Here is a 26,051-nt window from a genome sequence, read left to right on the forward strand (position 1 = left end):
TAGTAAGAAGAAAAGGAGTGAGAACAATCCTCGTTGTTCCAGATTGGCCACGGCGGACCTGGTATCCAGATCTGCAGGAAATGCTCACGGAAGATCCGTGGCCTCTTCTTCTAAGGCAGGACCTGTTGCAACAGGGACCCTGTCTGTTCCAAGACTTACAGCGGCTGCGTTTGACGGTTGATTGCCGGATCCTAGCGGAAAAAGGTATTCCGGTTGAGGTTATCCCTATGCTGATAAAGGCTAGGAAGGAAGTAACAGCAAAACATTATCACCGTATATGGCGAAGATATGTTACTTGGTGTGAGGCCAGGAATGCTCCTACGGATGAATTCCATCTGGGCCGTTTCCTTCACTTCCTACAAACTGGAGTGGATTTGGGCCTTAAATTAGGCTCCATTAAGGTCCAGATTTCGGCCCTATCCATTTTCTTTCAAAAAGAATTGGCTTCTCTCCCAGAAGTTCAGACTTTTGTTAAGGGAGTACTGCATATTCAGCATCCGTTTGTGCCTCCAGTGGCGCCTTGGGACCTTAATGTGGTCTTGGACTTCCTAAAGTCACACTGGTTTGAACCACTGAAAACGGTGGAGTTGAAATATCTCACTTGGAAGGTGGTCATGTTATTAGCCCTGGCTTCGGCTATTCGAGTGTCGGAATTAGCGGCTTTATCACATAAAAGCCCCTATCTGGTTTTCCATATGGATAGAGCGGAATTGGGGACACGTCCTCAGTACCTGCCAAAAGTGGTTTCATCCTTCATATGAACCAACCTATTGTGGTGCCTGTGGCTACACGGGACTTAGAGGATTCCGAGTCCCTTGATGTGGTCAGGGCTTTGAAAATTTATGTAGCCAGGACGGCTAGAGTCCGAAAAACAGAAGCACTGTTTGTTCTGTATGCAGCCAACAAGCTTGGCGGCCCTGCTTCAAAGCAGACTCTTGCTCGCTGGATCTGTATCACGATTCAGCAGGCGCATTTTACGGCAGGATTGCCGTTACCTAAATCAATCAAGGCCCATTCCACTAGGAAAGTGGGCTCTTGGGCGGCTGCCCGAGGGGTCTCTGCACTACAGCTGTGTCGAGCTGCTACTTGGTCGGGTACAAACACCTTTGCAAAATTCTTTAAGTTTGATACCCTGGCTGAGGAGGAACTCATGTTTGCTCAATCGGTGCTGCAGAGTCATCCGCACTCTCCCGCCCGTTTGGGAGCTTTGGTATAATCCCCATGGTCCTTACGGAGTCCCCAGCATCCTCTAGGACGTTAGAGAAAATAAGATTTTACTTACCAGTAAATCTATTTCTCGTAGTCCGTAGAGGATGCTGGGCGCCCGTCCCAAGTGCGGACTTCTTCTGCAATACTTGTATATAGTTATTGCTTCAATAAGGGTTACGTTATTGTTGCATCGGGCGTGAACTGATGCTATGTTATTGTCATACTGTTTACTGGATTGTTATCACAAGTTATACGGTGTGGCTGGTATGAATCTTGCCCTTGGATTAACAAAAATCCTTTCCTCGTACTGTCCATCTCCTCTGGGCACAGTTCTCTAACTGAGGTCTGGAGGAGGGGCAGAGGGAGGAGCCAGTGCACACCAGGAACTATATTCTTTCTTAAAGTGCCCATGTCTCCTGCGGAGCCCGTCTCTCCCCATGGTTCTTACGGAGTCCCCAGCATCCTCTACGGACTACGAGAAATAGATTTACCGGTAAGTAAAATCTTATTTTTTCAGCACAAAAAAAAGTGCTGAAAAAGTCGGCTTATACTTGAGTATATACGGTAAGTCTTCATTAATCTGCCTCTGGTGTGAGCTCTGCTGCGGTTTTACTTCCTAATGCTCTTCGGAAAGCTACAGGAAGATTTTTCTATTGACCATGTATATATACATGTCAAACTACCTGGTCCGGCAATTGCATAGGTTAGCCACAGGAAAACAACATTTAGCTGCAGGCAATGCCAATTCTGAGTTATTACAGAGCGTATCTGTTGTAGCATGGACAGGAACTCAGCGCTTCCAATGCCTGATAGGTCCAGGCATTAGGGGCGGATAACACAGACTTCTTGTGGCTATTATAGGCTGGTGCAGTTGTTCCCAAACTGGGGGACAGATTTATTAAAGCTCGGTGAAGTGATAAAGTGGAAGGTGATAAAGTACCAGCCAATCAGATCTTAACTACCATGTGACAGGCTGGGTTTGAAAAATGACAGTTAGGCGCTGATTGGCTGGTCCTTTATCACCTTCCACTTTATCATTTCACCGAGCTTAATAAATCTGCCCGAGTGCCTCGGGGTACTTGGCCTCGGGGTACTTGGAAGGGAGCCTTGGGTTGGTGGTCCAGGACCAATTCAAACTATTTATGATCAAAGTAATAGGCAAAACCAGTGCTTTCGCATCCAGTCATAAACTGTGGGGACAAACAAGTGAATCCTGCCCCTCACCACATAACTGAACCAAATGATGACAAAATTACAATTTATTTTAATACTTTTCTCTAAATTTCTCAACAACAAACATTTGGCCTAGGGGTGTTATGAAAAAAAATTGATACTCTAGGGCGCCGTAATTCAAAACAGTTTGGGAACTACTGCGCTAGTGTATGACGTGTCAGCCTGCCAGTACTTTAAAGATTTCATTAGCAAAGTACCAACTATGTGCTGTACTTCAACGCCTGTAACGGCCTTGTCCTATGTACCGATGAAAACGGCTCAGATTTATTAAAACTGCTATATACATAGTTCATAGCTACACCTCGGAATAATAAATACGGACAGGAGAGGTTTCAGTAAAGACCAGGGACTCCTGTGCCAGCCAAGTGTTTTGTGTACTTTGCCTAAAGCTAGCATACACTGAAGGGAAAGCTTGCTGGTCTGAAAGGGAGGATTTGCATTGGAAATTCAGACAATAGCGTTCCGTCCCAGAGTGGCATATACTGTAATATCACAGTATAGAGTAGAAGATATTCAACGTTTCATTATCACAACAAATTAGAAGTGCTAAGCTTGCAACAGTCCAAGCTGAACACCCCCCCCCCCCCATATTAAAAGACGACACATTTATTTTTCCTTTTTGTTAAAAACTTTATTAATCAGTTTTCTGATTTGTATTTTTTTTCATTATTCAGTAATGTGCAATGCTCCTGTCTCACAGTTAAGGGAACACACAGCGATATCTTGGCACTTAAAAGAGAGCAGAGGGGAGGGGACATGTTAAAGGAGCGATATAGAAACTGCAAAAAATTCCCCACCGACCGTGCGGTGAACAAGCAGGCGGGGGAAAGGGGTCTTGTCAAGCAGCTGCGATTCACAATCAAGAATGTGCAATTAGTAAGGACTTTGTTATGGCGGAAGGAAATCTGTTTTTTTTGTTATGTTTCAGTTTCAATTTATTCTCTACAGTTTAAAAAAAACAAAAACTAAAATCACTGGCCATGGGGGGGAAGAAAAACATTTTCATAAAGCGTGCAGCCCTCTTCTCTGCTAATATATCATACTAAAGTTTACCAGTCTGTCTGTGAAGATGCCTATTATATTGCCAGCTAACAAGGGAAGAGTCACTTTTTTCCTTCATCAAAATCTATATATTTTATAGGATGGGTTAAAACAAGGGTAAATCCATTCATGGCAGTTGCGCCATTTTATTTTGGGGAAGATATTGTTTAAGGTTGGATTAAACATGATGGCTGTAGTTCCCACTCTCAGCCTGCAGGTGGTGCTCCAGGATATTCTCTACAAAACAGGCTGGGCAGAGCCACTGCCTATTGGGACAAATTCCCTTAGTCCTGGAATAAGCGAAGTTGGCCGTATACACTGTGCAATTCTATGAACGGTGGAATGATATCTCGTTCCGTCCTTCATTTAACTGCACCACATAGTACATGATATATTCTGATTGGCCGTGTGTACCCGGCCTAAGCTTAAACAATAAGCAGCTGACTACATATCCAAGATGACCTGGACTATCTCCGGCATGCAGGGTATGCTTGGACATGTAGTTCCACAACCATTAAACAGCCAGAGTCTTTGCTGCCTGTCCACAGATAAAAGCATACACAGCACCACCTACAGTCTGCGAGAGGTTACTACACCTTTACCAGAAATCATTGCGATGAACAGAATAAAGGCCTATAAAATATACGTTTATAATATGTGAAATTTCCCTTCTAATATGACTACGGTAGAAATGTGATATGATTATTATTTATACTAAACATGTGACAAGGACAAAAGAAAAAAATATGCATTAAAAACAAAACAAAAAAGTGTATATACACACGTGCAACCCTGCGCACCTTTGTATATACAGACACACAACGGATTCTCGAGGGCTGCCTCTTCAGTTCTCCATTCCCACCCCATTGCCTGCAAAAATATTAATTCAAATATTTACATCCCATTACAGCCTACTTACAGAGAATCTCTACGTGGGAAGAGAGGTCACTATATATACACATTTATATGTACACACACACACAGGCAGATTGTTCAGACTCCATGGCAGCCCTTGAATAAACGCAACAGTCTCTGCATACCGATATTACATTGGGGTGTGGCGAAAGGCCAAAGCTAATACCCCATTAGATAGTGTTTATTTGTATTGCACACAAATTCTTGACTATACACAATGCTGTAAACTCAGGAAGGGAGGGGGGAGGAAGGGAACGGATTATTTGGTCATCTCACGTTGCCAGGTAAATAGGCCGAACTCCCAGTAAAGAAATCAATGTAGTAACTTTTGGTTAGAATTACAGTATTGTTTATTATGACAATTTGGCTTGTCTAACCTAATTGGTACCATACAGTTTCCTCTCTATCCCCAGTTATTCCTCTCTACCTATATACTACAGGTTTCATCAGCTCCCTACTGGATAGCTATACATCTATTTACAAAATACACATGTACTCACACGCCGGGGGGGGGGGTCTAACGCTGCGCAGCCAGTCTGTTATTCTCTACAAAGTCTTTTGAACACAAATACTGGGCAGCGGGGGTTAGTTTGTAAACTGGGGGCTGCGGGATGGCGCTATGCAGGTTATTATGCCTGTAGGTGTACTGCGTCTCTACTTGGTGATTTTTGGAGGAGACAACAAAGCTGTGTTGGAACATGTGTTGCTCGAAGTATAGTTAAAACCATTCCCTACATGCTCGACTTAAGTGGAATGAATGGCCAGATGCTAACTACATTGGCCACTGATTGAGCGGTGGGATGGGTCCGTGTTGTGGCCGGGTTAAGGCATTCACCCTGCACGCGCGACACCCCTCAGACACAAGGGAAGAGACCTGCAGGGCTTTGCGGAAGACCAATGCACCACGTAGGTGACAGCAGCCAGGACCTAGATGGTGCGCACAGGGTCTACACTTCCATCTTGGACCGCTAACAGAAGTCATGTGACATAACAGGGTAGGGGCCTGTACCATTAAGCCATCCAAAACGATGTTCTTGCATGTTGTAAAACATAATAAATAAGAAAATATTGACTGCACAACCTCTCCTCCAATGGGGTATAGTAAAATACTGCAGGCAAAAGCCAAGCCAGAGTCCCACTGTTATATTAACACTAGCGTAGAATCATATCACCTACAAACAAACTCAAGGAGCACTATGGGCCTACGTCATCAATCTACATGTGTGTGCTCCGGAGCTGATCTCCCCCATACTGTTCTCCCATAGTCGTGCCTACAGAGCAGACTCTCTGCGCAGCAAACACTCAGCATCTCAAGACTAGATGAGACTCTCCCCCCCCACACTATTTTTATATTTGCCCTGTTCCAAACCATGTACCCCCCTCCCCTGCAGAACTGTGTGGGAAGTGTAAAATTCCACACCTCAGAACCTTGCAAAAGCCCCAAAACATGATCTCTTAATGCTAGTCCACCATGCACTGAAAGAACGAATGACTAATGGTCAGACATGGAGGGGGATGTTTCAGTGAGTATAACATTATTCAACAGTCTGGTTCAAAAATTCCCCCCCCCCCCTCTCCCTTTCAACAGACACCAAAGGTGCATAAAACTGACAAAACATACAGGCTTTACAGGAGGATCGTGGTTAAGGATGTAAGCCACCTTAGCTGCACCAACTTCCCAGAGAGCACGTGGTGACACAACACCTCCTACAGAGCAATGCAGGTCAGTCCCCTAAGATCTCAGGCATGGCATCAGTCTAGTGCATTGTCGCATAGCCCAGGTATACGCTATCAAAAGTCCTGAAACTAGGAATCCATCAACAGGGGAACCAGTTCTTTGTTTCATTCACAACCCACTGTCTACGATAAAAAGAAAATGGGTCATTCACATAGTGTGTGTGTATATACACATACGCCCCTCCCCACAGTACACTTGTATATATAACTACATACACGTTTGCGTGAAAATCACTAAAGTTACCTCTGTGCTTATGCAAATATAAAATCATTAATATGGTTATATGTATGTTGTGTGTGTATATATATATATATATATATATATAATATATATATATACACACACACTGATATAACGGCATAAAAACATTGCTACGTTACTATGTGTACACATATATGTACATACCCCCCACCCCACCCAGCGGCCTGTATTGGAGTAATGACAGATCAGGTCACCTCGAGGCCCAATGTCGCAGCCAGGAATGAGTGGAAGCACCCTGCTTAACAAATCTATCTGATTGGCACTGAGACGAGCCAATCAGATGAGCATGCTCCTCATTCATACATGGAGAAGACCAATTGCTTGCACACTTAAGCAGTCCGGCATCTATATAACTCTCACACCCGCTTACAAAGATGTCAGATCTGCATATAGCAGGCAGAACTTGTTAATTTACTGGAATCTACTACATTATTGGTGGTGTTTAAACATAATCCCAGTAAAACTAGGTATAAATCCATCTTGTGCTCAATTTGACGCTAGAAAGATCTGGTCTGGAGGCCACGAATAGCGAGTCTGATAATGTGCACGACTCACACTAGAGGGCGCCCATTAGACCCCGAGCAAAGGCATGACCAGTCTGTGCACTGAAGCAGCAGCGCAAGGAGGCAGCCTATCCATTCACTAGGAACCAGTGACATCACCCAGGCGTGAGGCACTTCATTTGTCGCTGGTTTCTGGTGACGTCGGCCGCCCACGCTGCTTGTTTCCTCGTCCCCACCCCACCCACTTTATCACGTCAACACTCACTCCCCAGCACATACTCTCTGTTTGCAGCCGCTAGATCTTGAGGCAACGTCCAACTCTTTAATGGGGTGGTTTTAGGAATGGGGGGGGGGGGGGGGGGGGGGTCTCATAAACCGTAGCAAAGTTTACTAAAAACAAAAGTCTCTCCCAGGAAGCAGGGACGCAGGAGTTGGGTTATCAGAGGGCCAGTAAGATTACAGAGTTTCTGCCCTGCACTTGTAAAACGATGCAGAGTATCTATTTACAACTCTCAGCAAGTGGACCGGTCATCCCACCTCTATGACCATGACGTGCTGTATAATGATGCAGGGTATGTCTCTAAACACTGATAATGAACGCGCTATATAATGACACTGCGTATAACTGTATACTGGCAATGGGCATGTGGCGCAGTGTAAATGATACGGAGTACCTCATGCAGCAATGTATAGTCATAATGAATGCTTCCACGCCCGTCCTCAGGTCGTGCAGCAGCAGCGTACAGTCATACTTAGCACCACCTCCTGCGGCATACAGTTGATAGCCCACCTCCTGAGCGCCATAGTGTCCTTCCTCCCCCTCACTACAGACAGAGGGGGCAGGGGTATTTACATTTTCTGGGGGGCGTGTAACATAGAAGGCATCAGGGCATCCCCTCACCAGGCTCCCCGTCAAAGCCTGTGCCGTGATCGCCACCGGTGGCGGCCCCCATAAGGTCAGGCTCCATTTTACCGGTGTCATTAATAAAAGACGTGTAGGCATCTCCTTCAGCCATCAGGAGCTTCAGTTTCGGGATCCAACTCTTGCGCACCACGCGCCGGGCGTTCGTACACATGTCTGCGGCGATGGCGTTCATCTCGCTTTCTTTGAAATTCGGGGCAAAATTCTGACAGTAGACTGAGCACAAGAAGAAATAGAAAATAGTGATCTAAAACAAGCGACGTATTTTGCAGCAGGGTTTTAAAAAAAAAAAAATATATACTATAAAAGTAAACTAGCTAAAGTGCCCAGTTTCTACTTTGCAGAGGTTTGCTGGTCGGAACATATTACACCTGTCACCCCCTTAGGAGTCGAATTTGGAAAATCCCTGCTTGTTGGGTGGCTGCAAATAACTGTCACAGTTTCCAGACCACCCAGCAGGTCACATGTCCCAGGTCACCCAGCAGGTGCACAGGGAGAGTTCACCAACTGTCACATTTTCCAGAGCACAACGGTGATGCATTGTGAATGGTAGGCGGACGTTTTGCCACATAACTCCGAACCGAAACAACCAATTACAACGCCAATATTTTTTTCTGCAAATCTACAAACCAAGACCTTTAATTTGGTATATCATGTGCCCTGCTCAGATAACGTCATCATAAAGATCCCATAGTAAAGACAAACTATATCTACATCCTCCCACAATGTTGCTTTGTCCCAATTCATCCACATCCCACTAAGTCGGCCTCATTTATACAGCTTAATAGGAACAACTCCTGCCTCTGTTCTGGCCACAAATTCCATACCCGCCGCTGCCCATATTACCATCAAGGGACACTCACATTTCACTGCATGCAGAACTCGGCTGTCCAGAGGCTTTCTGCTGGGGTCATTAGTGGATGAGCGAATTCCGGTGCCGCAACTGTTTGCTAAGGTGTTTCTGTGGCAGAAGGAAAAATAAAAACCGAGTCTGTCACTTACTAATACCATATATATCAATACTCAAGATTTTATATCTATATATAATTAGAAAACAACTGTTAGTTGGGTACACAAGCTAACATTGTACGTAGCTCTTGCCTTGCAGAATCCCCATGTCAGCGAGTCAGGCATATGCAGTGCCTTCACTACTCTACCATATGCCCAGTGTCATTGTTTTTAAGTGGGCAGATTAAACACTATAACAGGGAGGCATATAATGCAGCGGTGGGCATACAGTATGTAATAAATTATTAAAGATAGTACAGGGGCTTTAAATACGAAACAGGCCTTTTCGATCACTATGCTCTCCTTAGCCTATAAGTTTTAAAACTTTAAAGTAGACCACGTTGTCTAGTGTTCATTCTACACCCTTCACAACCCGTGCAGTTCCTCTTTCCTGCTCTGGTGCTTCTAGTACACTCTGGTCTGTAACTCAGCACTGAAATACAGACCAGAGTGTGCTAGAAGCATAAGAGCAGAGAGCGACACCCCAGGCAGGAAAGAGGAACTGCACTGGTCGTGGCAGGTGCAGGGTGCTAGATATTTGTACTTTCCAATTGATGTTAACCCTTTGCGTCTCACCTGTCGAAGAAAGAAGCCAGCAACCTGCGCAGCAAGACCTTATGGCGTGTCCCGGCACTGATGTGACAGTTCATCAGCTGGGCGCGCGTGATAAACACGTTGGTTCCTGAAACATTGAGTACAGGGCGTAAGTAACATACAACCACCAACGGGAGGGAAGGAAATGAGCAGTGATTCTCTAATTGGTCTGTCCTGTTCTTTGCTGGAGCAGGACAGTTAAATAAAACACCACAAATGGTGCTCCTACTTTATAACTAGGTGCCAGCGGCCACGAGAGAGGGGAATAGTCTAACACAGCAAATCCAGAAGTAGCGGTGTGAGGTGCAACTGGTGCAAGAAGATTGTGGGTGTGAAATGCACCTCTCTGTAAGATTCACATATGGTGATCCATACCCCCTCATCCCCAGGCGGGGTGAACGTACCAGTCACTAGTTCTATCTTCTCAGCGGGGTCCCCTTCTTCGTACAGTTTTGGGTGACAGCGATTCCCAATCTGACTGATGAGTTCTGCGGGAAGGGTGGCCAGGTCCTGCTTGACACGGACGCGGTTCCTGGAGTCTGAGAAGACGGGGTCTGGCAGGGCTTCAACCTTCTCAGCTGGAGAAGTCAAAGAATATTCTAATGACAAGAGCACAGGTATGCATTATATGTTACACAGCCGGGAGAGGCCGGAGAACACTCTTTCTGCGGATGACGCTCTCCATCCCGCACGCCACATGCATATACTGCAACACACTGAACCTACACAGTCATGCCAGGCTTTGCCTCTATGGCCCTCTGCAGCTGTGGTTCATACATTCACAAACTCGGAACAAGTTACTATAAATCTGTTGCGGTCTCTTATGGCACTTGTTCACATTTGCATCGGAATCATACATGAGCACTCATTTTATGGTGAATAGCTCTCTTACATACTAGTACATGGACAAACAGGGCCTCACCGGCTTGGTTGACGTTCATCATGCTGTACATTGTATACATATTGCAGATCTGACGGTATTGCTCCTCTGTTCCGTCCTCTGTAACCTCCTCCTCTTCATCCTCCTCATTGTGGTATGAACCAGGGCTGTCGCTTGTGTATGCACTGGAAGTTCCTGGGCTTGTTCGCTCTGACCCCAATGGAGCCACGGCCCCAGTTGTCCCTCCTGCTGCTGGCTGGGAAAACCGTGGCACCTTTCTACTTGCTGCTCCGGCCTCTTTCTGTCCCCCATCCCAGAGCCTCTTGGCCACTGGAGTACACTGCACTGCCTCAGACTCCTGGCTCTCGGTCTTCACCCTGGCTGCTCGGGAGTTGGAGTAGGAAGACGATGATGACAGAGAGGCCACTGCGGTGGCTGCTGCTGCGACCGTTGCTGTCGCAGCCGGGCTTGGTGGCTCGGAGCTTGGAGCTTCTTCAGGGTGGAGACCCTGGGAGTCACAACTGGGAGAGCTGACCTTCAGGAAGAACTCTGTCCCTTTCTCCATGATCTCCTGGATCTGTAGAAAGCCGGCTGTATACATGAGCAGAAACTGGTCTCCTACGTTCATGCTGAGCCGCCCAGTATAGCAGAAGCTCAAGATCTGCTGGAAGGACTGTGGCTGGACCGATCCGGGCAGCTCCACCACTGGATTCTTGCTGCTGTGGAACAGGTCTCTAAAATATGAGCTGCTCGCTGCCAGGACAGCCCGGTGGGCTTTGAATTGGTGTCCGCGTACCACCACGGAGACGTCACAGTATAGTCCCTGGAGGCGCTGTTCATTGAGGCACTCCAGGATGCTGTTCCCAAAGTTGGGGATCTCCATCTGGAGAGTCTGAGACATGATGAGAACTGAAGGGGCAGATAGTGGTGGGAGGGGAGGGTACAGAGGCTGCGGACAAAACATAAATAAAAAATACATGTTAATGAGAAAAGTATTTCAGTTTGATTTACTTCAGAATCTCAGATTCATTTAGAATATGGACACAGATCTCAGTGATAATGAGCCAAAGGATGGATATATTCCTTGGACAGCTCTCATCTGGCTAAACCAAATTTATATTCATAATTCTATTATATACTTTCATTCAAACCTGTCCTTTTCCACCTATGTATCTGGTATATCATCGAGGATCTTGCTTCTCAGTCAATAATTCTAATTTACCTACCATCAGTCAGATATAGCACAGGAAATATGTACATTGTTATGTTGAAGAGAATGAGGGATTATATTGAAGGGAACATAACAAATCTATTTAAAGGACAAAGAAAGGAAAACGGACCGAGAAATTGTGATTTTGTTTTTTTTTCTCTTAGACCATTAGGGGACACTGGATTACTGTGGGCAGATTACATTTCTCAAGATCTTCCAGGCTCTATACTGCACTTGGCTGCCTGGGAACTCAGGTTTAGCTATTGCCGCTCATGTGTACGTTGTAAATGACCAACAACAGATCATCCATCCTGTGGAAGGGCCACGTGTATATACAATGGCATGACCACATCTAAAAAGCAAAGAGAGGCTCCTCCTTATTCTGGAGACTTGAAGCCAGTATCTCTATGTCCTAATTGAAATGGAACCTAAGAGACCTCCTTTAGCTGAAAGGAAGGTTTGGTTCTAGGAACAACTCCTGTATTCATGGCAAATGGATAAGAAAGGCGATCTACAAGATGTACAGTCTCCAATCATGTACATGTACAGTCACCAATCATCCCCCAGTAGCTTACTGGCATCTCATCCAGGTGCTAGAGGCATTGCAGGACCCCCTTTTTCCAACTGTTTGATTTGGTAAAGATTTTCTTTTATCTGGAAGGCTGCTGTCCTGTTAGCAATCTCCTCAGGCAGGTGTAAAAAAAAAAACCTCTGTACTTTCCCAAAACTGAAAAGGATGTGCCTGAAGGGCAAAACTGAGGAGGCACTGGTGACCTTCACAGACTGGAACATGGAAGTACGTGTCCTTCATGTACATAGGTGCTTTGAACTTGTCCCATTTCTTGCCGTTGCTTACTGTCTACCAGGACTCCTTCATGGCATAGTCCACATGACGCTGAGTGATTTCAGAATAGGTGGATATGAAGTCTGGATTTTGGGCCAGAGGAACTTAATAGCTTCTCTAAGGGGGAAACATTATTTCGACTCCAGGAAGGTTGGAAGTTAAAAAGTGCCTGGGTGGGAAAAGTCAGGAGCTCTATGATGTATCTGAACTTACACAGAAATCTTTGTTGGAATCAAACCACTGGCTCTAAAAGAGAAGAGTAGAGGCCCCTACCATAAGAGTACCTGGGTTGACCTGTTTGTCAGGGGGCGTCTTAACTATCCAAGTCTAACTACCTACCTTAGAAGTCAACAGGGAGCAGAGAACTGACCCAACCAAGGACACTGCAAGGGCAAATGTAATTTTCTCTAACGTCCTAGTGGATACTGGAGAATAGTATATTACCATAGGGCAGGGGTGGCCAAACAGTCGATCACGGACATGCGACCAGTCGATCGCGATCCGCCGCCCATCCACCCGAGGAGAGCGCAGCGAGTGCTTCCCCTGCCTGACGCCTTGCCCCTCAGTCTGGTCTCCGGCAGTGATGGCGTAGTGTATAGCTCAAATCAGGTGCCGGTTCGTTAGCCAATGAGAGCTCGCGGACCGGCGCCTGATTTGAGATATACACGCTGACCAGACTGAGGGGCAAGGCGGCAGGCAGGAGAAGCGCGTGCTGCGCTCTCTACACAGTGGTGAGCAACACTGTGGGGGCAAATCTGGCACTGGGGGGGCAAATCTAGAACTGTGGGGGCAAATCTAGCACTGTGGGCACATGGCACTGTGGGGTCATATCTGTATCTGGACTGTGGGGGCATATCTGGCACTGTGGGGGCATGTGTGTATCTGGCACTGTGGGGGCATGTGTGTATCTGGCACTGTGGGGGCATGTGTGTATCTGGCACTGTGGGGGCATGTGTGTATCTGGCACTGTGGGGGCATGTGTGTATCTGGCACTGTGGGGGCATGTGTGTATCTGGCACTGTGGGGTCATATCTGGCACTGTGGGGTCATATGTATATCTGGCACTGTGGGGGCATATGTGTGTGAGGTTTTTACCTGTGGGGGCCAATGTGTTATTTTGTGCGAGACAGTCATTACACTCTGTGCAGCAAGGCTATGTCCCTTTTTTTTGTTATACCACGCCCCTTTTTTTGGGCACACGCTATTATCCCACCTAGGTAGATCACAAAAGCTTTTCAGCTTTCAAAGTAGATCGCCGACTCCAAAAGTCTGACCACCCCTGCCATAGGGTATAGATCGGGTCCACTGGAGCCTTGCACTTTAAGAAATCAATAGTGTGTGCTGGCTCCTCCCCTCTATGTCCCTCCTAGCAGACTCCGTTTAGAAAATGTGCCCAAGGAGCAGGGTGCATTCTGTTGCTCTCCAGAGAGTCTTCTTCAGAATTTTCTTTTAGTTTGTTATTTTCAGGCAGCACAGGTTGGCAAACCAGTCTGCCTGCATCGTGGGACTTAGGGGGGGACCGAAACAACTTACTTAGAGTTAATGGTTCGTATCCCCGCTGACAGCACTGAGCTCCTGAGGTGATGTCTGTCATACCCCTCGGGTTTGAGCCCACGCCGGAAGCATGCCACCATCCCTAACAGATGCTGAAGAGACGCGGTGAGTGTTACACCGGGGACTCGGTTAGCGGGTCCCCGGTGCAAACTGGCGGCATGAAGGTACAGTGATCACCCGGCTACAGGCCGCGGTGCCCACTGAGAATCCAGACTGGCAGCATAGTAAACGGGGGTTGCGTACTCTCGTTTTACATATTTAATGGAGATAGCCAGTATAAATAAAATGCGATGACCGTGCTCTATTTTGGGAGCGGGGCTTCCCGGAGAGCGGGACCAGAGGCTAAACGGCACCATTTCCTGCTGCTGCTGATCTGACAGGCTGCACGCGGAGACTGCTCCTCCACAGGACCCAATGAATCACCATTGTAACTGGTGCCAGGGGGTTATAGTGAAGGGGGGTGCACATAATCAGCGGTTATACCACTGTGTGGAAAATTACACATAAAAGACACCCAGCTGGGCGCTACTCGGTCTGTGGTGTAGTGTGCTGGTCCCAATCCTCTCTGTGTCACTCCATTCAGGGTGGTCTGGGATAAGTGCGCATATCTCACTAATACTGCACTGTGTTTCATACTAACTGTGTGTTTTTTCTGCTCAAGCATGTCTGCAAATAAATCTGTGTGTACTTTATGCAAGGCTAGGTTTACACCTTCCTCACAGGGGTCCCTCATGTGTACCCAATGCTCCCTACCTCCACAGGGTAGTAATGTGCCGGAACCTGAGTGGGTGGAATCATTTAATACTATGATTTCCAGTATTAATTCAGAGTTAGCTACGGCTAAACAGGAAAGACAGACCCTGAAACAAACTATGGACATGTTTATGGTAGCTGCTGCCAACCACAGGGCTTGCGGTCATTTGGTCGACAGTCATTAGGTCGACCACTATTGGTCGACATGGATTAGGTCGACATGATTTTTTCACATTTTTTGACCATTTTCATACTTTACGATCCACGTGGACTACAATTGGGAAAGGTAACCTGTGACGAGCGCAGCAGTAGCAGAGCAAGGCACCTTTCCCAAAGCATGGCGAGCGAAGCGAGCCATGCAAGGGGACATGGTGCACTAATTGGGGATCCCCGTCACTTTACGAAGAAAACTACACCAAAAAAATAAGAATTTACTTACCGATAATTCTATTTCTCGGAGTCCGTAGTGGATGCTGGGGTTCCTGAAAGGACCATGGGGAATAGCGGCTCCGCAGGAGACAGGGCACAAAAGTAAAGCTTTCCGATCAGGTGGTGTGCACTGGCTCCTCCCCCTATGACCCTCCTCCAAGCCAGTTAGGATACTGTGCCCGGACGAGCGTACACAATAAGGGAGGAATTTTGAATCCCGGGTAAGACTCATACCAGCCACACCAATCACACTGTACAACCTGTGATCTGAACCCAGTTAACAGTATGATAACAGCGGAGCCTCTGAAAAGATGGCTCACAACAATAATAACCCGATTTTTGTAACTATGTACAAGTATTGCAGATAATCCGCACTTGGGATGGGCGCCCAGCATCCACTACGGACTCCGAGAAATAGAATTATCGGTAAGTAAATTCTTATTTTCTCTATCGTCCTAGTGGATGCTGGGGTTCCTGAAAGGACCATGGGGATTATACCAAAGCTCCCAAACGGGCGGGAGAGTGCGGATGACTCTGCAGCACCGAATGAGAGAACTCCAGGTCCTCCTTAGCCAGGGTATCAAATTTGTAGAATTTAGCAAACGTGTTTGCCCCTGACCAAGTAGCTGCTCGGCAAAGTTGTAAAGCCGAGACCCCTCGGGCAGCCGCCCAAGATGAGCCCACCTTCCTTGTGGAATGGGCATTTACATATTTTGGCTGTGGCAGGCCTGCCACAGAATGTGCAAGCTGAATTGTATTACACATCCAACTAGCAATAGTCTGCTTAGAAGCAAGAGCACCCAGTTTGTTGGGTGCATACAGGATAACAGCAAGTCAGTTTTCCTGACTCCAGCCGTCCTGGAACATATTTTCAGGGCCCTGACAACATCTAGCAACTTGGAGTCCTCCAAGTCCCTAGTAGGTGCAAGGCACCACAATAAGCTGGTTCAGGTGAAACACTGACACCACCTTAGGGAGAGAACTGGGGACGAGTCCGCAGCTCTGCCCTGTCCGAATGGACAAACAGATATGGGCTTTTTTGAGAAAAAACCACCAATTTGACACTCGCCTGGTCCAGGCCAGGGCCAAGAGCATGGTCACTTTTCATGTGAGATGCTTCAAATCCACAGATTTGACTGGTTTTAAACCAATGTGATTTGAGGAATCCCAGAACTACGTTGAGATCCCACAGTGCCACTGGAGGCACAAAAGGGGGTTGTATATGCAATACTCCCTTGACAAACTTCTGGACTTCAGGAACTGAAGCCAATTCTTTCTGGAAGAAAATCGACAGGGCCGAAATTTGAACCTTAATGGACCCCAATTTGAGGCCCATAGACACTCCTGTTTGCAGGAAATGCAGGAAACGACCGAGTTGAAATTTCTTTGTGGGGCCTTCCTGGCCTCACACCACGCAACATATTTTCGCCACATGTGGTGATAATGTTGTGCGGTCACCTCCTTTCTGGCTTTGACCAGGGTAGGAATGACCTCTTCCGGAATGCCTTTTTCCCTTAGGATTTGGCTTTCCACCGCCATGCCGACAAACGCAGCTGCGGTAAGTCTTGGAACAGACATGGTACTTGCTGAAGCAAGTCCCTTCTTAGCGGCAGAGGCCATAAGACCTCTGTAAGCATCTCTTGAAGTTCCGGGTACCAAGTCCTTCTTGGCCAATCCGGAGCCATGAGTATAGTTCTTACTCCTCTACGTCTTATAATTCTCAGCACCTTAGGTATGAGAAGCAGAGGAGGGAACACATACACCGACTGGTACACCCACGGTGTTACCAGAACGTCCACAGCTATTGCCTGAGGGTCTCTTGACCTGGCGCAATACCTGTCCCGTTTTTTGTTCAGACGGGACGCCATCATGTCCACCTTTGGTATTTCCCAACGGTTTACAATCATGTGGAAAAAACTTCCCGATGAAGTTTCCACTCTCCCGGGTGGAGGTCGTGCCTGCTGAGGAAGTCTGCTTCCCAGTTTCCATTCCCGGGATGAAACACTGCTGACAGTGCTATCACATGATTTTCCGCCCAGCGAAAAGTCCTTGCAGTTTTTGCCATTGCCCTCCTGCTTCTTGTGTCGCCCTGTCTGTTTACGTGGGCGACTGCCGTGATGTTTTTCCCACTGGATCAATACCGGCTGACCTTGAAGCAGAGGTCTTGCTAAGCTTAGAGCATTATAAATTTACCCTTAGCTCCAGTATATTTATGTGGAGAAAAGTCTCCAGACTTGATCACACTCCCTGGAAATTTTTTCCTTGTGCGACTGCTCCCCAGCCTCTCGGGCTGGGCTCCGTGGTCACCAGCATCCAATCCTGAATGCCGAATCTGCGGCCCTCTAGAAGATGAGCACTCTATAACCACCACAGGAGAGACACCCTTGTCCTTGGATATAGGGTTATCCGCTGATGCATCTGAAGATGCGATCCGGACCATTTGTCCAGCAGATCCCACTGAAAAGTTCTTGCGTGAAATCTGCCGAATGGAATTGCTTCGTAGGAAGCCACCATTTTTACCAGGACCCTTGTGCAATGATGCACTGTTTTTAGGAGGTTCCTGACTAGCTCGGATAACTCCCTGGCTTTCTCTTCCGGGAGAAACACCTTTTTCTGGACTGTGTCCAGAATCATCCCTAGGCACAGCAGACGTGTCGTCGGGATCAGCTGCGATTTTGGAATATTTAGAATCCACCCGTGCTGTTGTAGCAGTATCCGAGATAGTGCTACTCCGACCTCCAACTGTTCCCTGGACTATGCCCTTATCAGGAGATCGTCCAAGTAAGGGATAATTAAGACGCCTTTTCTTCGAAGAAGAATCATCATTTCGGCCATTACCTTGGTAAAGACCCGGGGTGCCGTGGACAATCCAAACGGCAGCGTCTGAAGCTGATAGTGACAGTTCTGCACCACGAACCTGAGGTACCCTTAGTGAGAAGGGCAAATTTGGGACATAGAGGTAAGCATCCCTGATGTCCCGGGACACTATATAGTCCCCTTCTTCCTGGTTCGTTATCACTGCTCTGAGTGACTCCATCTTGATTTGAACCTTTGTAAGTGTTCAAAAAAATTTTTAGAATAAGTCTCACCTAGCCTTCTGGCTTCAGTACCACAATATAGTGTGGAATAATACCCCTTTTCTTGTAGTAGGAGGGGTAATTTAATTATCACCTGCTGGGAATACAGCTTGTGAATTTTTTCCCATACTGCCTCCTTGTCGGAGGGAGACCTTGGTAAAGCAGACTTCAGGAGCCTGCGAAGTGGAAACGTCTCGACATTCCAATCTGTACCCCTGGGATACTACTTGTAGGATCCAGGGGTCCTGTACGGTCTCAGCGCCATGCTGAGAACTTGTCAGAAGCGGTGGAACGCTTCTGTTCCTGGGAATGGGCTGCCTGCTGCAGTCTTCTTCCCTTTCCTCTATCCCTGGGCAGATATGATCTTATAGGGACGAAAGGACTGAGGCTGAAAAGACGGTGTCTTTTTCTGCAGATATGTGACTTAGGGTAAAAACGGCGGATTTTCCAGCAGTTGCCGTGGCCACCAGGTCCGATGGACCGACCCCAAATAACTCCTCTTCCTTTATACGGCAATACACCTTTGTGCCGTTTGGAATCTGCATCACCTGACCACTGTCGTGTCCATAACATCTTCTGGCAGATATGGACATCGCATTTACTCTTGATGCCAGAGTGCAAATATCCCTCTGTGCATCTCGCATATATAGAAATGCATCCTTTAAATGCTCTATAGTCAATAAAATACTGTCCCTGTCAAGGGTATCAATATTTTTAGTCAGGGAATCCGACCAAGCCACCCCAGCTCTGCACATCCAGGCTGAGGCGATCGCTGGTCGCAGTATAACACCAGTATGTGTGTATATACTTTTTATGATATTTTCCAGCCTCCTGTCAGCTGGTCCTTGAGGACGGCCCTATCTATAGACGGTACCGCCACTTGTTTTGATAAGCGTGTGAGCGCCTTATCCACCCTAAGGGGTGTTTCCCAACGCGCCCTAACTTCTGGCGGGAAAGGGTATACCGCCCATAATTTTCTATCGGGGGGAACCCACGCATCATCACACACTTTATTTAATTTATCTGATTCAGGAAAAACTACGGTAGTTTTTTCACATCCCACATAATACCCTCTTTTGTGGTACTTGTAGTATCAGAAATATGTAACACCTCCTTCATTGCCTTTAACGTGTGGCCCTAATAAGGAATACGTTTGTTTATTCACCGTCGACACTGGATTCAGTGTCCCTGTCTGTGTCTGTGTCGACCGACTAAAGTAAACGGGCGTTTTAAAACCCCTGACGGTGTTTTTGAGACGTCTGGACCGGTACTAATTGTTTGTCGGCCGTCTCATGTCGTCAACCGACCTTGCAGCGTGTTGACATTATCACGTAATTCCCTAAATAAGCCATCCATTCCGGTGTCGACTCCCTAGAGAGTGACATCACCATTACAGGCAATTGCTCCGCCTCCTCACCAACATCGTCCTCATACATGTCGACACACACGTACCGACACACAGCACACACACAGGGAATGCTCTGATAGAGGACAGGACCCACTAGCCCTTTGGAGAGACAGAGGGAGAGTTTACCAGCACACACCAAAAACGCTATAATTATATAGGGACAACCTTATATAAGTGTTTTCCCTTATAGCATCTTTTTTATATATTTCTAACGCCAAATTAGTGCCCCCCCTCTCTGTTTTAACCCTGTTTCTGTAGTGCAGTGCAGGGGAGAGCCTGGGAGCCTTCCCTCCAGCCTTTCTGTGAGGGAAAATGGCGCTGTGTGCTGAGGAGATAGGCCCCGCCCCTTTTTCGGCGGCCTCGTCTCCCGCTCTTAACGGATTCTGGCAGGGGTTAAATATCTCCATATAGCCTCCGGAGGCTATATGTGAGGTATTTTTAGCCAAAATAGGTATTCATTTGCCTCCCAGGGCGCCCCCCTCCCAGCGCCCTGCACCCTCAGTGACTGCCGTGTGAAGTGTGCTGAGAGGAAAATGGCGCACAGCTGCAGTGCTGTGCGCTACCTTTAGAAGACTGAGGAGTCTTCTGCCGCCGATTCTGGACCTCTTCTTACTTCAGCATCTGCAAGGGGGTCGGCGGCAAGGCTCCGGTGACCATCCAGGCTGTACCTGTGATCGTCCCTCTGGAGCTGATGTCCAGTAGCCAAGAAGCCAATCCATCCTGCACGCAGGTGAGTTCACTTCTTCTCCCCTAAGTCCCTCGTTGCAGTGATCCTGTTGCCAGCAGGACTCACTGTAAAATAAAAAACCTAAGCTAAACTTTTCTAAGCAGCTCTTTAGGAGAGCCACCTAGATTGCACCCTTCTCGGCCGGGCACAAAAATCTAACTGGCTTGGAGGAGGGTCATAGGGGGAGGAGCCAGTGCACACCACCTGATCGGAAAGCTTTACTTTTGTGCCCTGTCTCCTGCGGAGCCGCTATTCCCCATGGTCCTTTCAGGAACCCCAGCATCCACTAGGACGATAGAGAAAAGTTTTTAAAAAACCTCATGTCGACCTAGTGACCCTGTCGACCAATAGTGGTCGACCTAAGTCTTGTCGACCAAATGACCCATACCCGACCACAGACAGGCTCTTCAGCCCCCCCTGCACTCCCCCTCAATTATTACAATCTGACTCTGATTCTGAACTACCAGAGTTTGATGAAGGAGAGGCTGAGGTGGACGAGGATAATTCCCTGTCCCCAGGTGTTGAGGCCCTCAATTATGCCATCAGAGAGGTGCTCACTATCCCAGATATGGAGGAAGAACAGACAGAGGAATTGTTTTTTAATGTGAAACCAAAGTCCTCTGCAACCTTCCCGGTTTCTAAAGAATTAGATTACCTGGCTAAGGCAGCATGGATAAATCCTGACAAAAAATATATTAGCCCTAAACGGGTGTTAACTTCATTCCCTTTCCCTACAGAGGATAGGAAAGTCTGGGAAACCCCACCAACAGTGGATACTTCTGTGTCCAGGCTGTCACGTAAGATTGTTTTACCTGTAAGATTGTTTTACCTGGGGCTGTTTCTCTTAAAGACCCAGCTGATCGCAAGATTAAAACCACTCTTAAATCAATTTACTCTGCAGCGGGTGTAGCCCAACGCCCTACTATAGTATGCGGCTGGATTTCTAGAGCCATGGTAAAATGGTCTGATGATATTCTGAAAGGCTTGCTTACACTACCTCAGGAAGGTGGTCAGCAGATGCGGATTCTAAAAAAGGGGTAGAGAACCTTCCCTTTACAGGTGATGCCTTGTTTGGGGAAGAACTGAACAAGTGGATATCTCACAACTGCAGGTAAATCTACATATCTGCCATCTGCCCCGCCACCTGCCAGACGTCCCTATCCTGGACCCTCCCTGCAGTCCTTTCGGGTGGCCAGATTCAGAGGCAAAGCCAGAGGTGCCTCCAATGCTGCTAGAGGAACTCGCGGTAAGTCCCGTAAACCAGCAGCTGCTGGACCTGCGGACCAGACCTCAGGATCCTCTTCCACGAAGCTCTCCGCGTGACGGTTGGCTCCAGCAGCAAGGCGACTTTTAGGTAGATGCTCGCCTTCAACACTTCACCCGCATATGGGCAGAGTCCTGCCGGGATCCTTGGGTGAGGGACCTCATATCACAAGGATACCGGCTGGAATTCCAGGAACTCCCTCTTCTCAGATTCTTCAGTTCAGGCTTACCAGCTTCACAGGAAGCAAGGGTTTCCTTACAGCAGGCAGTGCAAAGGCTGCTTTCTACAGGAGTAGCTGCACACAAAGGTGTTTTACTCAAGTCTCTTTGTGGTTCCGAAGCCGGACGGCTCTGTACGACCGATCTTGAACCTCAAATCCCTGAACCCGTATCTTCGGGTGTTCACATTCAAGATGGAATCCCTAAGAGCAGTGATAGCAAATCTGGAGGAGGGGGAGTTTCTGGTGTCCCTGGATATAAAGGACGCATACCTACATATCCCGATTTGGCCCCCTCACCAAGCATTTCTCAGGTTCACAATTCTGGACCAGCATTTCCAGTTTCAGGTCTTACCCTTTGGCACTCCACTGCCCCAAGGGTATTCACAAAATTCATGGCGGAAATGATGCCACAACTGCGCATGAGGGGTGTCCAAATAATTCTGTACCTGGACGATCTCCTGATGAAGGCGGTGTCCAGGGAACAGCTTCTGCACAGCATCGACTTGACTACTCGTTTGCTTACGGATCACCCAATTACGGATGCATACCCAATTTCCAGAAATCTCACTTGGAACAGTCTCGGAGAATTCAGTTCTGGGGATGATCCTGGATACGGTGTCTCAGAAGGTTTACCTTCCCATGGACAAGGCTTTGACTATTCAGTCTATGGTCCGGTCGGTGCTGAAACCTTGCATGGTCTCAATTCATCTTTGCATTCGCTTGCTGGGCAAGATGGTGGCCTCCTACAAGGCGATACAGTACGGCAGGTTCCATGCGTGACCGTTTCAACTGGATTTGATGGACAAATGGTCGGGATCTCACCTGCACATGCATCAGCATATAACCCTGTCACCGAAAGCACGGATATCTCTGCTATAGTGGCTACAAATACCCCATCTGGTGGAGGGTCGGAGTTTCAACACCCAGTCATGGACGCTGTTGACAACAGATGCTAGCCTCCGGGGTTGGGGGCTGTGACTCAAGGACCGCAGTTCCAGGGGACATGGTCGTTTCAGGAATCTGCTCTTCCAATCAACATCCTGTAACTCAGGGCAATTTACAATGCTCTAATACAATCCTCATCTCTCCTTTGGAATCAGGCCATCTAGGTGCAGTCGGACAATGCCACGGCAGTAGCGTACATCAACCGACAGGGAGGAACAAGAAGCAGGGCCGCAATGCGAGAGGTCTCAAAAATACTCCTCTGGGCGGAAGACAACGTAAGGGCCATCTCTGCCATTTACATTCCAGGACTGGACAACTGGGAAGCTGACTTCCTAAGCAGGCACGACCTCCATCCAGCGGAATGGGGCCTCCACCCTCAGGTGGGGTTGTCCACAGATAGACCTGATGGCTTCTCGTCTCAACAAGAAGCTCCGTCGTTACTGCTCCAGAACGAGGGACCCACAGTGACGTCACACGCAGCCGCTGCGACTCGGTGAGTAGCGGACTACCAGCGTGCAGGAGCTGTGCTGGCTGGGAGCTACTCAGCAGGTGCAAAAGAAATGCCACTTTGCAATGCTTTTGCACCCTTGCAGATCTGATCGTAGATGTGCATTTAGCACATCTATAATCAGTTTCTCAGACATACAGGGGACACACACACAGGGCTTAGTCCACCTCGCGTGTCAGGCCCGACCCCCCCCCGTCCCCCAGGTGCAAGAGCATTGCACAGCGGGGATGCTTTTGCACCTGGCGAGTAGCTCCCTGCCAGCGCAGCTCCTGCACGCTGGCAGGCCGCTACCTGCCGCATCCCAGGTCGCAGTGGCTGCTCATGACATCACGCAGCCGCCACAGCCCAAACCCCCAATGGTACGGACACACCTACGTTGTCCGGGCTGCGCCTTGCCAACAGAGTTCTAATGCCATTAGCACGCCCCCTCCCACCCCACGACCGCCTCTGCCTGTCAATCAGGCAGAGGGGATCGCAGCCCAGAGATGAGCATCTCACTGGGCTCCCGGGGTGCGCGTGCGCACTCCACATAGTGATTCAGACTGCTCCAGTCTGAATTAGGCCCTTAGTCCACATATCAGCAAGCAGGTCGCCCGCCTGAGCTGCGGAGTGCCTGTAATCTCCAATTCCTCGTTGTGCACCTGACAGCATGCAAGACATTTTCCACTCCCAGATTCTTTTTGGAATCCTCATCTGGACACGAGGAACCTCGCCACCTTCTACTTGGGAGAATAAGTCTAACAGCTCAAGGAGAGTTTGGGGAAGCTGCAGCTTCTGTGGTCTAGACAGGTTGGAGCAGTCAGTAGGCCCTGCACTAATCGTGCCTGGCCCTGCAATAAACCAATCGTTGGGTGCCATCCAGGTGGAGGCCAAGAGGTGCTGAGTGTAGGCCCCATTGGGGGCAAAGTTCCATGACTCCCATGAAGCTAACAGAGGAGGAACAAGCCCTGTTCGGCACTTAAGGACATTTGGTAAGTTGCATCAGCACTATGAACGCCTGGACAATAATCTCATGGGATGCACTCAAGGCGATCACAGCTGCTCGTCCTCCCTCATCATCTGCTGCACCCAGAGAATGGACTCTGGACTGAGCATTAATCCCCTTGCCTGCACTATTCCACCTAGATAGTCACCGAACCACAGATCTCTACTGTAACCCCCATGCCGTCACTATCACCCACCTTGAACCTGCTCTCTTCTGTCTCTGTATTCCTCCATCACAATGACCTTTGATCATTTGTCTTCCTATCCGACCAATGTTTTTTGCCGCCCCTTACATGGAAATGATGCTACAAATGTTTAATAGGAATGCATTTTATAGAGCAATCCTAGTGGGAGTAGCCGACATAGGTCTTGGCAAAGTTCTGAAAAATGGTCATCAGCTGCTACCTATCACAGTATCGCTTACAACCTGCACTACCCATAACTTTTATTGAGGGTTCTACCATGTCACAATTTCCCTGTTCAGTGAAAATCTTTCGTTTGTGGTGTTCAATTCCCATGAATTCAGACTTTAAAGCTGTGTACACCCGGTGCGATTTTTCTTATGATTTTGACGGGTATGGGTCAATAGGTCGACCACTGAAGGTCAGCATGAGCATTAGGTCGACATGTACTAGGTTGACAGGTGAAAAGGTTGACATGAGTTTTTATTACTTTTTTTGGTGTCGTCTTCTTCCGTAAAGTGACAGGGAACCCCAATTAGTGCACCAGGTCGCTATGCTTCGGGCAAGGTGCCTCGCTTCGCTACCACTGCGCTCGGCACAGATTACCATTCCAATAGTAGTCCATGTGGAACGTTAAGTATGGCAAAATCCAAAAAATGAAAAAAAAATGTGAAAAACTTATGTCAACCTTTTGACCTGTCGATCTAATGCACATGTCAACCGTCAGTGGTCGACCTAAGTTGAGTCGACCTAACGACCGTATCCCATTTTGACTGTATAGAAAATATAGTGCATAGCGCATCGCATGTATAGTCCCTGCGATGCCGATGCGCGGTCCCGCGGGAATCAGCGTCGCAAGGAAAAACAGACTGTGCAGGCAGCTCAACATTGACTATATCGGCGGGGCCGGAGCAGTCAATGTTGGGCATACGGCGCATCGCACCATGTGTACACACCCTAAGGGTTCCCTCATTAACAGGATAAGTGTGGATAGAATCCCATGATTGCAATACTAAACTTGGAGCACAAAAGGGACTATAGGGTGTAACAAATGGCTCCAGCAAGCTTATGGTCATACAGGTGTATGCTTATATTTTTTCTGAAAAACCCATGATACTCTAATCTTGTTGTGTCTGAAAACTAAAATTCCTTCTCTGTATTAATTGTAGTGCACCTTTCAGATACCACCACCGCCCCCGCCCCCCCCCCCCACACACACACACACACACACCACCACCTTTTGCTTCAATCTTCCCCTAAATCTCATTATACAAGAGCCACAGAAAAGGTAAACACAGATTGTTTACAAGGACACAATCACTCAGATGGCCGTTGTGTGCCAACCTCTGCTCCTCCCCAACTCACGCCTGTATACACAGACACAGAGGCTGCAGCTGGGCCTTCAATGCACAGGCAGAGAATCTAAACGCTCCAGTAAACTAAGTGGGATTCTGTATTAGCAAACACAATCTAAACAGACCAAGGTCTTAACCTTAATGTTCTAGATTAGAGTCTTCCATTAATGTTACGTTTCCGCTACTGAATAGAAATTAAAATGAGCCTAATATGTCAGGACGGGTCACAGGAAATTTGTCCACGCTGTACAGTAACTACAGAAGTCCTGCCACTATTTACAGATACA

The 26,051-nt window shown here is 47.8% G+C and overlaps 1 protein-coding gene across 3 annotated transcripts in view; it reads right to left on the minus strand.

Annotated features, from left to right (window-relative positions):
* Positions 1-3,053: 3,053 nt before the first annotated feature.
* The window catches only part of NACC1 (nucleus accumbens associated 1), a 29,779-nt gene continuing 6,781 nt past the window's right edge, over positions 3,054-26,051 (minus strand). For 2 of the 3 annotated variants that reach the window (XM_063931159.1, XM_063931160.1), the window contains 5 exons: positions 10,347-11,253; positions 9,829-10,023; positions 9,407-9,512; positions 8,686-8,783; positions 3,054-8,038 (listed from right to left, as the gene is read on the minus strand). In XM_063931159.1, the coding sequence (XP_063787229.1) occupies positions 7,785-8,038; positions 8,686-8,783; positions 9,407-9,512; positions 9,829-10,023; positions 10,347-11,205 (1,512 nt within the window). In that variant the 5' untranslated portion in view covers positions 11,206-11,253 and the 3' untranslated portion in view covers positions 3,054-7,784. The remainder of the gene's footprint in view (positions 8,039-8,685; positions 8,784-9,406; positions 9,513-9,828; positions 10,024-10,346; positions 11,254-26,051) is intronic. The other variant, XM_063931161.1, reaches the window with a different exon arrangement.

This window comes from Pseudophryne corroboree, chromosome 6 (genome assembly GCF_028390025.1).
Source record: "Pseudophryne corroboree isolate aPseCor3 chromosome 6, aPseCor3.hap2, whole genome shotgun sequence".
NCBI lineage: Eukaryota > Metazoa > Chordata > Amphibia > Anura > Myobatrachidae > Pseudophryne > Pseudophryne corroboree.